This window comes from Astyanax mexicanus, chromosome 22, assembly GCF_023375975.1.
Source record: "Astyanax mexicanus isolate ESR-SI-001 chromosome 22, AstMex3_surface, whole genome shotgun sequence".
NCBI lineage: Eukaryota > Metazoa > Chordata > Actinopteri > Characiformes > Acestrorhamphidae > Astyanax > Astyanax mexicanus.
In genome coordinates this window covers 2,914,420-2,933,897 of record NC_064429.1, presented here as the reverse complement: position 1 = coordinate 2,933,897, position 19,478 = coordinate 2,914,420, and the positions used below count along the sequence as shown (strand labels likewise).

Here is a 19,478-nt window from a genome sequence, read left to right as displayed (position 1 = left end):
CGGTTAGGTTTTTTTGTTCTATGTCTCCCTAGTCCTGTTGGTTTATTCTTCCTGTGTTCATTTTTTTGGTTTATTTCTTTTTTATTAAATATATACATACTTGCATTTGTATCCGCCTCCGTGTCTCCCTTTCTGCTACCTGACATGGACAAACTATTTCCTCAGTCCAGTATTTATAGAATTGCAATATTTAAATGCTAAATTTAATAAGAATGTAAAATATCATGTAAAATAGACTTTTTTATGTTGTTTAATTGTTGTTTTATTCATTTATTTAAATGTGCAGTGCACTAGAGGCGGCTGCTTCTTTAGGAGGACAAGACATGATTCCTTTTTACACTCTTTTAGAAGGAGGGAGGGATGGAGAACTTTTTAGGGTAAGATCTGACAAGATGTTATAAATCTAAATCTAAAGTTTAATGCTACACTTTCTCCCTACTAAAGTCTGTGTCTGTTTCATTAGGTGATGGAGGATTTTTTTTATTACTGCCAGTTGCGCAATCAGGGCAGCGACTCCATGGAAACCAGACAAGTGTCTACTCACATCCCTCTCACTGAAGTGCCCTTTATGGTGAGGGCACTTGGCTTCTACCCAACAGAGCAAGAGGTATAAGGTTTGCACAGATGCTCAAAATCTTCGAATCAAAAAGCTAGGTCATTAGGAGATGCCCAGATAGGTGATTACTGTGACCCGTACATTTTTATTTATATTTTTATATTATCTTATTGAAAGATAATGCATGATTCAGATCCAGAATTATGAGGCTAAAATATGGGTTGAAATATTCATTTTGTGTCCCTGTGTTTGATTCTTTGCCTCACTGAAAAATCAGGACAACTAGAAAATAACTATTTCCTAGTTATTTCCTGATGTCCATTGGTCAGTTTCACACAAAACATAGGCCGATACACAAATCCATACAATTACAAATAGGTCGCAGATGATGGAAACGTTTAAAGACATGGGAAGAAGCAGTAGACTTCTCTTGTTATCATAATTATATTAATTGATAGACAGAGAAACACTGAATTACGAAAAAAGTCATTTTCTTCTATACATTGACAATTGATTACTGTGAAATGGTCTACAACTACCAGTGACCCAACAAGAAGCTAACATTATTACTTAACTTTAGCAATCTAACATTAGCAAATCTGGCACACATACACAGTTTGGGAAATACTCTTTATATTAAATTATTATATTTAAATAAAACAGGAACATTGTTTAGTTTAACTTATTATTTTTGCTAAATTTATGCTTGACTTACCTAAGCAACAGCATAGTGTAAAACTGACTGTAAGGGGAGAGTTTTGTACAGTGTTTAGCATACAGGGAAAGTGAAATGCATATTGTTGAAATGTTTACTGTTGTTATCTTCTCTTCTCTATCGTCTCTCCTGTTTCTCTCTGCCCTAGCTGGAAGACATGCAGAACGAGGTAAAATTCAGCTGTTACGCAGAGACGGGAAACTACGTAACTGATATTGACCTGGAGGACTTTATCAAGTTGTATATCAATCATCGACCAGCTTTTGGCGTCTCCAGGAAGGAGCTCTGTAAGGCCTTCCTGGAGCTGGGTGTTCCAGATGAGAGCGGGCAGCCAGCTGTCAGCCGAGAAGAGCTACTGGAGTTTCTACAGAACAGGGGTAACTTCATAAGTTACCAACTGGTGTATACATACACACATATATAATTTACCAATTTTACCCAATTTAAAGGACAGTTTTTCCAAACTTAGTCTTATCAGCTGGAATCAGCCTACAACGCTAATGCTATAACAATTTATGGAAGTTATACAATCCCTTCCAAATATATTGGAACAGTGAGGCCAATCCCATTATTTCTGCTGTAGACTGAAAACATTTGAATTTGACATGATGAATATAAGACAAAAGATCCAAATTTCAACTTTTATTTCCAGTTATTTGCATCTAAATTTAATACATACTTCAAAAAATAGAAACTTCTGCCTAACCCATTTTTCTTGTAAGCATAAGTACTGGAACATGTGTCTGTTAGGTGTTTTGTTGCCCAGGTGTGTACTAATTTACTATTTAATCAACAAACAGTGAGGAAATTCTACGCTCAGTTTTAGGTTTGGCTTTCGCCTGTGCAGACTGTGCATTTACAGTTAGAGGAGTTACCAACATGAAAATCAGAGAGCTGTCTTTGGGTTAAAAACAAGCAACTGTGAAGCTGAGAGAAGATGAAAAATCAATCAGAGCCATTACACAATACTGTCCATAGCCACTACAACCGTTTGGAATGTTCTGAATGAGAAATTCGTCACTGGTGTAATTATCACAGATGTCGAACTGATAGACCTTGGAAAACTGCAGTTGATGACAGAAACATTGTGAGTGCTGTAAAGAAAAAACATAAAACAACTGTTAGTGACATCAGCAACAACCTCAGAGAGCAGGAGTGAAGGTATCATGATCTACTGTTAACAGAAGACTTCATGAACAACACAGATGCTTCACCATAAGCAGTAAGCCAATGATTAGCAAGACAAATAGGCAGGCAAAGCATGGATTCTGGGAAAAAGTTGTATGGAATGATGAGATTAACCTTTATTAATGTGATGGAAAAGCTAAAGTTTGGAGAAGGAAATGATCATGCTCATGATCCCAAACAAACCAGCTCATTTGTGAAACACAGTGAAGGTAATGTCATGTCTTGGGTTTGCCTGGGCTTTTTCATTGAGCTTCTTCATCCATGAAACCCTATAGAGCATGCATTTTACCTGCTAAAGAGGAGAATAAAGGGAGGTAACCCCCCAAACCACACACCAAAAAAATGAGGCTTTGTTAAAAGTTTATTGAGGTCAGTGAGTCACAGACTTGCAACTGCGTCCCCAAGATAGCAATGAACGTCTGACTGATGACGGTTGTCAGAGTTTTAATCATTTAGGAGACCACCTGTGTTTTTCTTTGCCAATATAGCAAATATAAATTTAGATACGCTAATACAATAATAATAATAACAATCATATTTTTAAGACATAAACCTTATTGTCCAAGTTAAAATTATTAAGTATTTTGTTAACCTTAAATGAGTTCAGTCCCATTTGAATGCTGACTGTCTGTCGTATGCCAGCTGGGAGTCTTACTTTTTTGCTATAGAGTGTCAGAAACATTATTACTTATTGCACTAATTACTTATGCACTTTTAAAAAAACAGTAGTTCGATGCAGCTGTATAGTGATTTAGGTAGTGCTACTTGGTGGGTTATGAGATTTGCACAATATTTTATAAAAAAGGTTTATGTTACATTAACTTTCTTAATTAGTTAATTTCCCTTAGACTTAGCTCATTTTGGATGCCATGGGCCTTGGTTGATCTTGGGCCAAAGAAGTAATAATAAAAATGAAATTCCTTTAAAAATGTGTGTTGGTTGGTATATAACAGAACGCAAGGGGTGGGGGGTTGTGGGGTGTAAAATAGGGCTGCAATGATTAGTTGATATAATCAAACATGTTGATTATTTAAATTTGTCGACTTCAAACTTCATTGTCGACTAATCATTCATTTTTAACAGTACTGCAACACACAAATTGGGGACAGAAACACAATGGGAGATGGGTAATGGGATCACTCACACAGTTTACACTTAACTTGATCTGTGTCTGCAAAAGTGCCCAAACAACAGATTACATATTTATTCACTAAATTTCAGTACTCTCCACGTTTAATCAACATCTAGACATTTAAATGCCTTTTAAATCTCTTTTTCTGTTGTTTTTAGTGATGGAGGATAGGGGTGGGCGATATGGCTCTAAAATAATATCACGATATTTCAGGGTATTTTTGCGATAACGGTATACTTGGCAATATAGGAAAACTAAAATAATTTATTCATTTCAGGAATATAGTGTAATAGTAAATAATAGACTACTTTTAAGACAGAACAGCCCTATTATCACGATATGGATTTTTAATATCATGATATTTCTGTGTCACGATATTTAATACGATATAATATTGCCCACCCCTAATGGAGGACATGGCAGAAATAATCTGTGACTAATCGACTAATCTAAAAAAATTATCATCAGATTAGTGGACTGCAAAATAATCATTAGGTGCAGCCCTAGTGTAAAATGCAGGTAGTAGACCTATGTGTATTGGTTATGTCTGATATTCCTTTGTGTACAATGATGCAGATGTTAAACTTAGTTAGTGGAAGAATGTGGTCACAGATCTCCAGACAAACAATACACCTTTGTTTAGCCACAAAGGTGGAAAACACTGTGGCTACAATGCGGTGCCTCTTTCAGGGACTTCACAGTTTTGGTATTAGCAAAGCAACTGTGTCTACGTTTTAATAGGAAATAATACACAATACAAGTTAGTACTTGATGATACAATTCTTTTATTTCTTACCTCAGACCCTGAATCCAAGCCAATATCATAACTAACATTTTCTAGTTTTAGAAAATCTTTGTGGCATCTATTTAATACAAAATCCAAATCCATAATTGTGACTTGTGATTGTGAAAACCATGCTGATATCTGGTTAATTTTAGGTGAACAAATGACTGATGAGGAGCTGGCTGAATGCTTTATGACTTTGTTGGGCTCCAGTGTGGAAGGAAGCCGATCTGAAACGGGACCAGTGGAATTTATGGGTAATGTATACATGAGATTGTGAAACAGAGCTGTGCTAGCATCAGGCATGGCACAACACCTTCTAAATAAAGGGCAAAATAAATACAGTTGTTCAAAAAGGATGAGTTTTTCTGCTGTGTCCAAGCTGGAAATCAAAATGATCATATGATCATGATTTACCCCTGATGCATATTCAGTCCATCAGCCACTCCCCATTTTCAAACAAGCAGTAGCAACAAAAAGATCTGTAAACTTTTGTCTGTTTTATAAACAAAAAAAAAACATAAGGTTAATGGTATTTTACAAAAACTATCACAATACTAAAATGCAGAATATTAAGTGCATGCATATAAACTGCAAAAATAAAATCTTTATGGTATGCCATATTGTATCAAGCATGATAATGTTTTTGTAATTGAGACACAGTATTCCACAATGCTGCTTTCTAAACAACAATATTATGGTGTACAATATGATATGGAGCATCTCTAGAACACACCATGAGTTACACTGTTAGGAGCTAATGCTAATAATGCTACATCAAAAATCTGGAAATCTAAGTTTAATGGAAGCGCTTTACTCACCCAAGTAAACAATTTTCAGTAGAGAAATCTGTGTAGATTAACATCCTTTACTTAGCTCAGCTTTAACCCTGAACCCTAGTGTTTGTTAGCAATCTTAGCCTAGCATCCTCCGTTTTAATTCCGTCACGCATCAGTTATCAAACATTTCTTGATTTATGGACTGAGGTGATAGATTGTGATATCAGTGTTTTGTGTGTGTGTGTGTGTGTGTGTGCGCTGAGACAGACTCTGAGTTACTACTGGAAAGTGAGTTGCCCCTGAACATCACCATGGATACATTTGCCTCAGACATCCTGGGATTTCCTGGTGCCTCTTTGGAGGATTCTCCTGAAGGCTCCTCCTCATCCTCCTTTCCTTCTGAAGTCTCTGTAGAGCAGGACTGAGACACTCGCTCTGTGGCTTCAACGCAAACCTGCTATTTTACAATGGAAACACTGGAGTATTTACAGGAACAAAGGAACTAAAGGGAGATATTATTACATGTTAAATAATGTATATTGTCTTTATCAGATTGAACTGAAAAAACTAATGTAAAAAGGAAAAGTGAGCTTTAGAAGTTTACCAGTTTGTATTGGAAATAAATATATTCACTGCTCTGTGCTGTCAGATTTGTATTTATTTATTTATGTACTTACTTACTGATAATGTAAATTTATAAGCTGCCCAAGCTTGTCAGTCTTTACAGCTCTAAATTCAGAAAACTGAAAGTGAATCCCTGTATATTCGCTCTTCAGTCTCTTTAGTTTCAGAGAGTTTAGGCTTGTTCGAGATGCGGCTGCGCCTCGCCTTGCTGGTCAGCGAGAGCAGCCGCGTGCAGGTGGGCGGGGTGGAGGAGCGGAGAAGTCAGGTCGGACAGTCTCCACCTGCAGCCCACGTGAACAACACAGGATCTCGCGATGAATGCGCTGTTTGTTTACTTCTGGTGTGAATAAAATCGCAAAAGTGAAACAGAGATAACATGAGTGTTATTAAATTGAGATAAAAACTTGTTATAAATATTCACAAAACATACTGTCATGTTACAGATGTATTGTGTAGTACTAAATTAATAATGGGATTAAATTTTTATTTGCAGACGAGCTTTTCTGTCCTTTGTTCTTGGAAATAAATACATCATGCTCATTTACACAGCTTTAATTGTTTAGCGCATTTCACAACACAAAAACAATAGAAGAAAAGAAAAGTAGATCTCAGTATAATAGTTATGTAGGTTTAAAGATAATTAATAAGAGCAGTTCAGGGCGCTTTATAAAACAGTAAAAATGATAGCAGTTGAGCTTTATTATGATATAAAATGCAGATTATGAACAAATAAATATTTTTGAATACTGCATGAAAATGAACTGTCTTGCTACTAGATATGACAGTGTAAATACTGTGTTTTTTAAGGGGTTTTAGAGGAGATATATATTTTAAAATAAAAAGATTCACACGTGATAGGTGTCGGTGGATCTTCTAACCAATAGGGATTAAGCTCTGTCGTCATCAGGGCGGCTCTAGGCTCCCGCAGTTGGTGGGAAGCAACTGCAGCGCCTGGGTCAGACGGCTGCAGGCAGATTTCACTCGCGGGACTATAATGCCGGAAGTCATCGTCACGTGATGAAGGCGTAGACGCAAGTCGGACAAAAAAACTAACCAGCAGGGAGAGCGACAAGATGGCGGGTTGAGCGGCTGTGTTTTTCAGAGCTCGCAACGCAGGTCCTTATTTTTTTCCTCTTATAAGTTAACTCTCCAACAAAATTGTTGAAATGGCTTCCCAGAACATCAATAAGTCACTCAAGCCTAAAGTTGACTCAAAAAAGAAAGAAACAGCTTCTAACAGAGACCACGGTTACGCCATGGACATCTCCACTCAAAATAAAAGGGAACGAGGCGACTCGACGCCCCCAACGCCTTGCAAAACTCCAGGTGAAAAGCGTCTCAGGTCTGGGGAAGAGGAAGAAGGGGAAGAGATATCTCTCAGAGATATAATGAAAGGTATTGTTTCGCTTGGAGAGAAAGTGGACAGTATTGAACAGCAGGTGACACACACCAGTGTTATGCTTGCTAGCTTAGCCAAAGCGGTGGAATTTAATGCTAACGAAGTTAAAGAATGCAAGGCTAAGGTTCAAGAGATGGAAAAGCAAAGTGAAAAACTACGAAAGGAAAACGCTGATCTTAAACAGAGGCTCAGGGAACAGGAAAGATACAGAATGAGATGGTGCCTTCGCATTCAAGGATTGAAGGAGGAGAAAGGTGAAGATATAAGGGCTGTAGTCATACAAACCCTGAAGCACATCGTTCCTGAGTCCGCGGCCAGACTGGAAGAAGACGTGGATGTGGTACATCGACTGGGACGCAAGTTGGAGAATAAGCAAAGAAACATCGTTGTGTTATTTACACGAAGATCAATGAAGGAGGAGGTCTGGAAGAAGTCCAAAAAATCCTCCTACTGCAAAGAGCTGGGGATCCGCTTCGCTGAAATGCTGCCCAAAGAAGACTGGGAGCAGCGAAATCGTCTGTGGCCACAGATTGATGAAGCAAGGAGAGCCGGAAAGGTGGCTTACTTTCGTGGCCCCTTTGGATATATTGACGGACGCCAAATTGGTCTTGAAGGCAGGCATACTTAATAAGAAGGAGATGTAGAATTTGCAAAAGGACTTGCTCTTGCGACTCTTTAGTTTAAAAATTTCTTTATAGCTAGTTAAAACAAAGTTCTCTTTTATCTTTTTACTCACAGTATATATATATATATATATATATATATATATATATATATATATATATATATATATATTTTTTTTTTTTTTTTTTGGTGTTGTTTCTAATGTTAAAACAGAAAATTTCATTTGGTTCACTTAATGTTAGAGGTTTAAAAGATATTGTTAAAAGAAAGGCATTATTTTTGTTTTCGAAAGGACAGAACTTAAACTGTTTTTTATTTCAAGAGACTCATTCTTCCAGTACAGATGAAACCTTCTGGGCTAATCAATGGGGTGACAGGATTTTATTCAGCCATGGTACAAACCGATCTGGTGGTGTTGCTATTTGTTTCAATAATTTTCCTGGAGACATTCTGACACACAAAGGAGATAAAAATGGGCATTGGTTAGCAGTGGTGACCCAAAATGATAATTTAGTCCTCATAATAGTTAATGTGTATGGCTTTGGTAATGACAGTTTGAATCGGAATTTACTAGATGAGCTATCTCAAGTTATATTGGAATACAAAACTCGATATCTTACTGACCATGTTATCTTAGGAGGGGACTGGAATATAACTCCGAATGAATGGCTGGACAGATGGCCTCCAAGATTAGGCAGACAACAATATAACACTATGTTAAATATCTTTATGACCGATAACAACTTAACTGACGTGTGGAGAGTATTGAATCCGGGACATGCTGAATATTCATGGATAAAACCTAATGGGCAATGTAAATCTAGACTAGATTATTGGTTAATAAGTGATTATTTTTTAACATGCACCACAAAAAGTGCAATTTCTAAAGCTCCGCTATCTGATCATTGTTATGTTAGCTTAATAGTAGGACCTTCTGTAAAGACAAATAGACATAAAGGTTATTGGAAATTTAATGCCAGTTTATTAGACAATGAGGAGTATTGTGCCAGGATTAAAAAAGTTATAAAGGAAGTTGAAGCTGATCACTCAATTATAGATGATGCAAATAAATGGGACTTCTTAAAATACAAAATACGATTGGAGACTATATATTTTAGCAAAGAACTTAGAAAGAAAGAAAAACAATATGAAAGTGATTTATTTAGAGAAATCAATAAAATGTGTAACTCTGTTGAGTCAAACAGCCCAAATTTAATGGAACTACAAACTAAATTAGATGCTTTATATCTTAAAAGGGCACATGGTGCCTTTATTAGGGCGAGAGCTAGATGGATGGAAGATGGGGAAAAAAATTCTTCATATTTTAGTCGCTTAGAAAAAAGCAGACAACAAAGGAACTCTATAACGACTTTATTAATTAATGATCAGGAATGCAATGACGATAAGACTATAGAAACTGAAGTTTTTAATTTTTTTTCTAATCTATACTCCTCCTACTTCTCAATAGATTACTCCAATGATCTTTTTCAGAAAATCCAAAACAAGATTCCACAAATTGAAGAGTCATTTAAACATCTGTGTGAGTCTGAAATTAGGCTAGAGGAACTAGAGGTAGTGGTATTTAAAATGCAATTAAATAAATCACCGGGTACTGATGGGCTGACTGCCAATTTCTATCGTTTTTTTTGGAATGATATTAAAAATATTTTATTTAGGGCTTTAAATGCATGCATAGTGAGAAAGACTTTGACTCCTAGTATGAAGGAAGGGTTAATTTCTCTAATCCCTAAATCTGGTAAGGATAAACGATTAATAAATAATCTCAGACCGATTACTTTGTTAAACACAGACTATAAAATTCTCTCTGGAGCTCTGGCTGCAAGATTAAAAAGAGGGATCTCGGCAATAATTAGTGAAACCCAATCTGGCTTTTTAAAAGACCGTTCAATACACAATAATATTCGACTTGTATTAGATTTGCTTGACTATAGCGATTTATTTAATGAAGGGGGTTATATGTTATTCTTAGATTTTTATAAGGCTTTTGATTGTGTTGAGCACCCTTTTATAATGCAGACACTGGCTCACTTTGGTTTTGGACCAAAATTTCTTAATATTGTTGAAATGCTTTACAATAACATTAACAGTTCAGTCTCATTGGCTCGTGGTACCAGCCCTAGATTTCAGGTTAAAAGAGGTATAAGACAGGGTTGTCCCGCTTCCCCTTTATTGTTTATTATGGTGGCTGAAATGTTATCAATTTTAATTAAGTCCAGTAACATAGAAGGGATTGATATATTTGGAAAAAAGATACTGATAAGTCAATTGGCAGATGATACAACTCTTTTTTTAAAGGACAGCAGTCAAATTCCATTAGTGCTACAAACTATAGATTGTTTCTCTAAAGCCTCTGGTTTACTATTAAATATAGACAAATGTGAAATTCTTACCATTCATGAATATCCTTTGCAGACACTATATAATATAAAAGTAAAGAAAGAAGTAAAATATTTGGGAATATTGATTTGTAAAGATAAAGCAGTCTCTGAGAAGAATAATATGCACAATAATATTGAAAAATGTAAATTAATTTTAAATAAATGGATTCCAAGGGATATCACTATCTTTGGACGTACTCTCCTAACCAAAATGGATAGTTTATCCAGACTGATCTACCCTGCATCTTCTTTGGCGATGCCACCTGACATTATTAAAGCCATAAACAAAATCAACTTTAATTTTGTATGGAAAAATAAATGTCATTATATTAGAAGAGAAGATATGGTTAAAAACTATGAGGAAGGTGGTGTTAAAGTAATTGATTTCAGCTCCATGAATGGTGTTCTAAAACTTAATTGGCTGAGAGCATTTTGTAATGATTCACAGTCTTTCTGGTGTATCATTCCTAATGTTGTTTTTCAGAATGTAGGGGGAATTGATTTTCTCTTAAGATGTGATTTTGACTATAATAAGTTACCCATCAAGCTGTCAGATTTTCATCAACAGGTCCTGCTTTATTGGAAACTCTTGTATAAACATAATTTCACACCACATAATTCTCCTGTCTGGAACAACAGATATATTTTGTTGAACAGAAAATCAGTTTTTTATGAGAACCTGTTTTCGAAAGGAATTTGGGCCATATCACACTTTATGGATGACAATGGGGATATGTTATCGTTCAAAGACTTTTGTTTGAAATTTAATGTTGTTTTTGATGGGAAGAGTTACAACAAATTGATAAATGCTTTCCCAGCTGTTCTTAAATCTATGGTTAAAGAAGATGTGTGTCACTCCAAAACCTCTCCTGCTCTGAGTCAACTCTATATAGAAGATACAGACTTTAATAGTGAAAAGATGACTAACAGGTTCATTCGGAGAGTGTTACAGAAAGAGTTGTATCCTGGTCAGGTTAAGCGGCAATATATTGTTAATGACTATGGTCTTGATATAATCTATAAAATTAGAACTAAATATATTTATTTTCCTCTTCCTCCTAAAGTAAAGGAAGTCCATTTTAAAATTCTAAATGACATTTATCCGACTAAGTATTTTATAAAGTCTAGATTTAAATTAGAGACTGATGGATGCATATTCTGCAGTGATGAAGAGGAGGATTTAGATCATCTTTTTTTTCAGTGTCACGTCATCCAAGATTTCTGGTGCAGTTTGTGGGATAGGCTCCACGATCAAGGATTTGATTTGCCAGCTTTGAATTCAAAAATAATCAAATTTGGTAGTTATTCTCAGAACCCCAAGACAGAATTTTTGATAAATAATTTAATTTTATTGGGAAAGTTTTTCATTCATAAATGTAGATTTTTTAAAACTAACCCTAATGTATACCATTTTAAAAATTACCTTAAGAATTTTTTGGAGTCTCTTAATTTAGTTAAAAACAAGTCTGCTGAAAAACTTTGTTTTTTAATTAAAAATGTGATCTGATGTAAATCTCTAAATATATATATATATATTTTTTTTTATTTTATTTTATTTATTTATTTTTTTTGTACACATGTTACTCAACTCGGTGATGCTGATGCCTTGTATTACTATTGGTGCCTTGTTTTTGTTTGTAAGTTGATATTGTAAAATAAAGGAAAAAAAAAAAAAAAAAAAAAAAAAAAAAAACTAACCAGCATGCACCATACCGAGCCAGGCGGCGATCGGACTGCGCAGCGCCGGGTTAAGTCGAACAAGCCTACTTGCTTTACACGCAAGGAGGAGGGGTCAAGTTCCGGGGGAGGTGATGGGTAAACCTATTTCCGGTTTGGAGCACTGTTACGAAAATGGATGGGTTTTATTATCCCTCATCTTTTTATGCACTTGATGGGCAGGATGATGGTGCCAGAACCGTCGGGGACCTATCGAGGAACAAATAAGCGAAACTCGACAAGAGATTTAAGTTCTTTTTCGAGCAGTTTATTTTTGATTATGATGGTAAATGGCTCCAGCTCTGTAGTTTAGGTTAGCCAAGTTAGCGTCTTATCCGCGTGCTCACTTAACCTTCTAACATTTAAGCCTTCATCAAACTGTTTGTTTATCTTATTGTTAAAAAAAAGCATATAACTTATTGTACCTTATGATTTTGTGGTCAGCGTCCACTGTTGTTGATAAGGAGATCCGTGTAAGATCTAGGTGCTACCCATGCTTCTTACCACCAGTGTGCCCGTAACAGCTGCACATACCTTTTTTCACGTTTTTATGATTTTTTAGTTTATCTTTATCTTCAACCCACGGTCATTCTTTTTCTAAGTGATACAAAAGTGTAAATAGCAATTAATAACAAAAATAGCAATAATAAGCATTTAAAATACCAAAAAATATATTTAAAAATGCAAAGTATATTAAACTTAGCTAGCTTATTCTAATATGTTGTTGGAAACATATTTCTAAAAGTGTGTTTATTTTTACTTTGAAATATACACTAGGGTAGCACAATCAGACAGGGTAGCACAACCGGTCATAACACCGGCCTTTAAAAAAAGCGATAAAACACATAAGTTCGCTAAACCATTTAAACTTTCTGTTGAGTTTTATAAAGTACATAAACAAGATCAGATATTTTCTGTCTAAAGCAGACCTGGAGAAACTCATCCACGCCTTTATTTCTAGTAGGCTTGATTACTGTAATGGACTCCTAACTGGACTTCCAAAAAAGACCATCAAACAGCTTCAGCTGATTCAGAATGCAGCAGCCAGAGTTCTGACTGTCATATATGGTAGTTAAATGTGCTTGTCATATATTAGCCCTATTTACGGTAGTGAGAGCGCGGGCATCCAGAGGGGGATAAATAAACATACGGAGAGTGTATGCTGTTGCTGGCTGAAGTTGCTTCATTAAAAAGTTCACAAAAGAAAGTAAAGCTCAAGTTTTATTCCTTTACAAGGTGTCAGAAGTGACAAAATCATATAAAGCAAAACAAAGACTGATTTCTCACTCACATTGATTCTATAAGAAATAGAAATAAGGACAAAAAATAAAACTTTTCTAGGTCTTATATAGTGCAAACAATAAGTGCAAAACACAACCAGTCATATTAAGCCTTTGGTTTGTGTTTTTTTCTCCTACATCTCTTGTAATTTAACTATGCATAACCATAACCAGTCATATTAAGACTATGCTTGATGTGCAAACAGAGACAGAACATTTTTTTAAACACAGTACAGAGCTAAGGGATTAGTACACTTGCCTATGAACCACGTGTAGGATTTACTTACAGTATTTACTAGGGCTGTGAATCTTTGGGCCAGTAAGAACACTGTCGCGCGGAGCTCACCTACTGTTTTTTCCCGCGAGACAGGTTTAAGCTTGACGAGAAATATTGTCACGTTTTAATCTCGCGATATCTCGTCACACCCCTAGCTCCTGGGAAAACTCTAATCATTGCAGACCCCTGTCACGTAGTCCGTTGGCCTGCAGCGACGTGGACACACACAGTGATGTAGCTTGTTATGTGGCCAGTGTAGTAGGAGGGATCCCTGCATCACCAAGCAAGATGAATGAAATCAGTACAGCTACATCCACTGATGCTAAATTGTCTTCTGTCATAAAGCTCATAAGAACTGTGTGGCCTGAGCATCTAAGCAGTGTACCTGAGGCTGCAAGAGAGTACATCCAAGTGAAATCTGAACTATCAGAGTATAATGGCCTTGTTCTTAGAGGGAGCAGGACCACGGGTGATGAGGGGTGAAATTCTCCAGAAAATTCATGATGGGCACCAGGGCCTAGTGAAATGTCGAGAAAGAGCAAATTCATCCGTGTGGTGGCCCAGACTCAGTAAGGAATTAAGCGAGCTTGTGACTTCATGTCAGGTGTGCCGGGAACTGAAAAGAACACAACAAAAGGAACCTCTCATCTGTACAAAACTTCCGGAACGACCATGACAGAGGATTGCAATGGACTTGTGTGAGTACAAACACCAACAGTCAGGCCCGTAGCCAGGGGGGATCGAAGGGTTTGTTCGACCCCCCCTGCCCCCAGAGTAGTGACGAGTAAGAAAAATTGTTAATGTTTCTCTTTCCACATTTTGTTCAGACTGTTTTACACCAATCCAGTAGGTGGCGGCATTCCCCCATTTCTGTTCTTAGCTTGTGGAAAGAATAAGAATCAGGGGAAAGTTACTTGAGAAAATGGGTAAAAAAGAAGACAAGGAGCGAAAACGGAAGAAATCGGCGGTAACATTGTCCCAAAACATTGGTGACTTGTTCAGAAAAAGGCCCAAAATTGGTAAGTTGCTGAGTGCAGGTGTAACAGAGTTAGAATTACCAGATAATATAATTAATGAGTTTCACCAAAATTGCTCTAGTATTATAAAAATGGGTTAAAAATGTCTAAAAAGTTTATTTTTTTGTGAAAGTTTATATTTTTGTAAAAAGGTTAAATATATTTTTGGGAGCTTTTCATTTCTTGCTTTGACGTCCCTGCAGGCTGTGTCCCTCTGCTGCTGCCGTACCTCCATCAGACGAGTGAGAGCTCTGAGATGGATGGTTCGTAGCTGCTACAGTTCCTCTCTAAAATATATGTTTTCTAATCTTTATCTAGTTAAAAACTTTAAAAACACTGTCGTTACGTGCCACAAGGGCACGTATATCTTTTTTGTGTTTTTTGTTTTCTTTCTATTTTCTTTCTACTCTACTCCTATCCTGCACTGTCCAGAGTTCTGCCAGCCAATGGGAGACATGCTGAGGATCAGCTGACCAGATCCACCAATGGGAGGAGTGGCTCACCAGGAAGGGGTGGTGCTTCCTGTTTAAATACCTCTACGTGTGGATTAATGGAGGAGGCTTTGTGTTTGTGAGAGGCTTAATGGTACTATGTAGTTTTTTTTAATACTGAGACTGACTGAGATTTATACTGAGTATACTGAAACTCTGTTGAGGATTATGCTGATTGCCTCTGTTTGTTTGGCCTGAATTTTAGCCTCCAGTGTTCTTATCTGCAGCTGTAACTTTTTATTCAGTTCTGTTTTCTCTAACCGCCCTGGCATGGACAGGCAAGGAAAGGCGCCTATACATTACATCACCGTAGGTAAAACTGTGTATAGACACACTAGGTAAGGGGTGGGTGCCACATTTGTATATTTTGTTAGGTTATTTTGTTGGTTAGGTAGGTAAGTTGTTTTTCTTTATTTCTTTCCTTTGGCACCATCCATGGTCCAGAAGGTCGGTTTCTGAGTTTTAACTTCTTCTTTAAACAAATCTGTACTGCTACATGTCTTTTAACAACTGGTACGTTTTAAGTACTGCTGATTTGTAAAATAAAACCTTATTCTGAGTAAAAATCTCAAAGGAATTCAACTTGTCTGTCTCCTCACTTCCATTTATCAACACACACTCAAGTTACTGCCTAACTTGTACCTCTCATACCCCAGCCACCATCTTACAAGGGGCACGTAACACTGTTCTATAACTTTTATAAAAATATCCAGTGCATTACTTATTATATAGTTTTGATGAGAAATGCTAACTTTATCGAGTTTAGTCTAGACACGTGCGAGTCGCGTTCTATAACTCATGCTTTCTAAAGTAAAATGTGAATTAAACTAATCCCTTTTTATCTTATTTTATTTTTTTACAACCTCAGTGTGCTATACCTGCAGCCGTTCATTGCAAGACGTGAAGGATTATTTGATTTAATCTGTTTCAGGTATGTTGCTCCCTAGATTTTCCCTCCAAAAATGTTCTATAAATATTTCTAAATATGTTAATTAATTTTTCTAATGCTGTTGTGCTATAAGATAAAAAAAAATGCTTTCCTCTGTTTATTTCTGAATATATTTTTATGAGAAAAACAAGCTATACGATCACGTACATGTTATGTAAAAATACTGTTTTAAAAAGAGAACACTCAGACGAGTGAGAGCTCTGAGATGGATGTGTGCTATACCTGCAGCCGTTCATTGCAAGACGTGAAGGTTTATTATTTGATTTAATCTGTTTCAGAATAAACAGAGTGGAAAGCAGCGCTGGTCTGAGACTCATTTACTGACCAAACAGTGGTCGTTACACAGGGCTTCTATTTCTTTACAACTCCCCTGCGTGTGCCGGGCTCGGTTTAGCCCAATAATATATTGTACATGTAACACCGGATTATTACTGTTATTATTGTGATAACTCTAAAGTCTGGATTTTTGTTGATTTTTAAGAAATGTAGGTTAAGTGACAATAACATTCAGTCACTCACTTTGCAATTCTGACGATCAAGCTAGGGTGTATTTTACTCTCAACATATATAAACCATATATAAAATACAGTATAGAGGTGTAAAAAGGGGGTTAACCTCGGGCCAGAAAAATATCATATTTAATATCTGGCTGTGTTTATGAATACTAATAGGTTCAATATAGACACCCAATATGCCATTTTAAAGCTTTTCAGTTATCTAGCCTATTTAGCCGTATCTCATTTCAGAAAATAAACATTTAGGGCGAAATATGCCTAGTTTATGAAAGTTATGAAATTATTTTCATATTTGCGTTTTTCGTACGTCCATATTTGATCGAATGCGGACATGTTATACACCATTCGAACCGTCTGCCTCTCCGGATTACTACAGAGTACACAAACAACATTGAACTCAACAGTTAGCCGAGTATAGATTATGTGATATTAAAATACTAAAATCTGAATATAAAAAAACTATATTTAAAAATGGTCAGTATCTTTTCCACACATAGCCTGCAATGTCATGAACAACCTCTAAAATATTAGTGCCAGATTCATGCAAATGCAGTTTTGGAGTTCTACCTTGCCACTAAAAAGGGCCTAATTGTTGAGTTCAATGTTGTTTGTGTACTCTGTAGAGCCAGAAAAGAGCTTTCAAACAGCATCAAAACCATCTGTTTGTAATTTAAATTGACAATCAAGGTTGAATGTGTAGTGCCCTACCCTCTTACTTAAAACATTCTTAGTCCATTTCTCCCTTTATATTAGTGGCAGATTCATGCAAATGCAGTTCTGGGGTTCTAAATTGCCACTAAAAATGCACACAAAGTTTGATGAAAATCTGTGTCGGTTGGGTCCCAAAGTGTCTGATTTCCCGTAAAATGACCCTAAAGGAGAGGAAAAACAGACAGACAGTGAAGGCGAGATACAAAAGATGGAGAGGAAAAATAGACAGACAATGAAGAAAAGCAACAGAGACAGACAGCAAGAGAGATATAGAGGAGGGAGAGCAACAACAGACCTAGGTGAGCAACAGAGAGAGACAACAAAGTCCCAGCACAGTTGTAGGAAGATTTGAATAAGACAGAACACTTCAATTTATATTATTATTAATTCATGTTTAAGTTTTAATGACCATACCGTGTACCTCATGAAGTAATTCTTATCTATTTATGTCAATAGTAGAGAGATAGACAATAAAGGACAGCAACATCAGAGACAGACAATGGAGGGCAGCAACAGAGACAATGGAACAAAGCAACAGACAACTGAGGTGAGCAACAGAGACAGACAATGAAGTCACATCACAGATGTAGGAACACTTGCATTTATATCAAATTTATGTTAACAGTGGGGAGCAACAGACGAACAAATAAGGACAGCAACAACAGATTCACAACAAACTTATAATGAATAAAATATGTCTAAATTAAAAGGTTTGAAGTGTGCTCGTGTATTTAGGGGGCATTGGAATAGAGAGCCAAATGAAGTCCACTTTTGGGGGAAAAAGACCCCCCCCCCCCCCAGTAATCTCTGACTATTATTGTAGGTTTCTTGAAATACTGCATCTTCCAACAACAACTGCACAAGAAACTGAAAACAGTCTTGGTATTTGGTATTCCTTATGAGGTTGTAAGCGATAACGGGCCACAATTCTGATGTGCTGAGAATCAGGAGTTTGCAAGAAAGCTCGACTTTAAGCACTGTACATCTAGCCCTCACTATCCACAAGGCAAAGGAAATGCTGAGAGAGCTGTACAATCAGCAAAGAAAATTCTCAAACAAGAGGACCCAGTTCTGGCTCTGGTGCTATAGATCCACTCCATGCTTCTCCACTGGTTTCAGCCCTGCCGAGTTGCTGATAGGGAGAAAAACAGAACTACACTCCCAATCCTGGAGAAGAATCTCCTGCCCAAATGGCCCAGTAGGACTGCAGTAAAAGTAAAGGATGGCCAGGAAAAGGTTAACAAGCCTAATACTTCAACTCTCGTCATGGAGCCAAGCCCTTACCTGCACTGCGACCAGGTGATGCTGTGTTCCTGAAGCTGGACAATGAAAAGTCATGGTCTTTACCAGCAATTGTCTCAAGTGAGAGCACAACTCCAAGATCTTTTGTCGTCAGAACCGCTGACCACAACAGAAGGACAGATAAGTCTGATGTCACTACTATAGAAACTGTTCCTGCTAGTCAGAGTTTGGACAAGCCTACAAGTCCTTTACCTCCTCCGACCGTGACCAGGTCTGGTAGAGTGTGAAAGCCAGTCAGCAGGCTCGACCTGTAGGCTAACACAAACCTATGGCCTTTGGAGGGAATGGGGTGAAAAGAAAAAAAAGAGACAAAACTGTGAATAGGACAACTGAACAAAAAAAAAAATTGTATTGTCAGTTATGTTGATTTGTGACCATGTAAATGTGACAGTTATAATACAGTACCATGTTTAAGTAAGGCATGCTGAAGTGTTTCAGTGTGAGATAACTTTGGTTATTGACTGGTGCTGTTAAAAGAAAAAAAACAGATGTTATGTTTAAGTTAAAATGTTCCTTGCTGTTATAAAACGCAAAAGGGGGAGATGTCATATACGGTAGTTAAATGTGTTTGTGCATATATTAGCGCTATTTACGGTAGTGAGAGCGCAGGCATCCAGAGGGGGATAAATAAACATACGGAGTAGAGTGTATGCTGTTGCTTCATTAAAAAGTTCACTAAAGAAAGTAAAGCTCAAGTTTTATTCCTCTACACTGACTAGGAGTAAAAGAAGGGAGCACATCTACCCCATCCTTAAATCCCTACACTGGATACCAGTATGTTACAGAATAGAATTTAAGGTACTGTTACTGGTCTATAAATGTGTAAGGGTGCAGGACCAGCATATTTATCTGATGTGCTCCAGCAGTATGAGCCGAGCAGAACTCTCAGATCATCAGGAACTGCTCAGTTAGCTGCACAAACGTAAAAACTAAACACAGAGAGGGAGCTTTTAGCGTTTAGCTACTACGCTGCTCTTAAATGGAATCAGTTAACAGAGAGCATTAGAAGAGCCCCAACAAT

General features: G+C 36.9%; 1 protein-coding gene across 1 annotated transcript in view; it reads left to right on the top strand.

Annotated features, from left to right (window-relative positions):
- cfap251 (cilia and flagella associated protein 251) overlaps window positions 1-5,792 on the top strand; it is a 34,593-nt gene extending 28,801 nt beyond the window's left edge. Inside the window, exons 16-20 of the mRNA XM_007238272.4 lie at window positions 287-377; window positions 464-607; window positions 1,420-1,648; window positions 4,531-4,632; window positions 5,422-5,792. Coding sequence (XP_007238334.3) covers window positions 287-377; window positions 464-607; window positions 1,420-1,648; window positions 4,531-4,632; window positions 5,422-5,579 — 724 coding nt within the window. The 3' untranslated portion in view covers window positions 5,580-5,792. The remainder of the gene's footprint in view (window positions 1-286; window positions 378-463; window positions 608-1,419; window positions 1,649-4,530; window positions 4,633-5,421) is intronic.
- The last annotated feature ends 13,686 nt before the right edge of the window (window positions 5,793-19,478 follow it).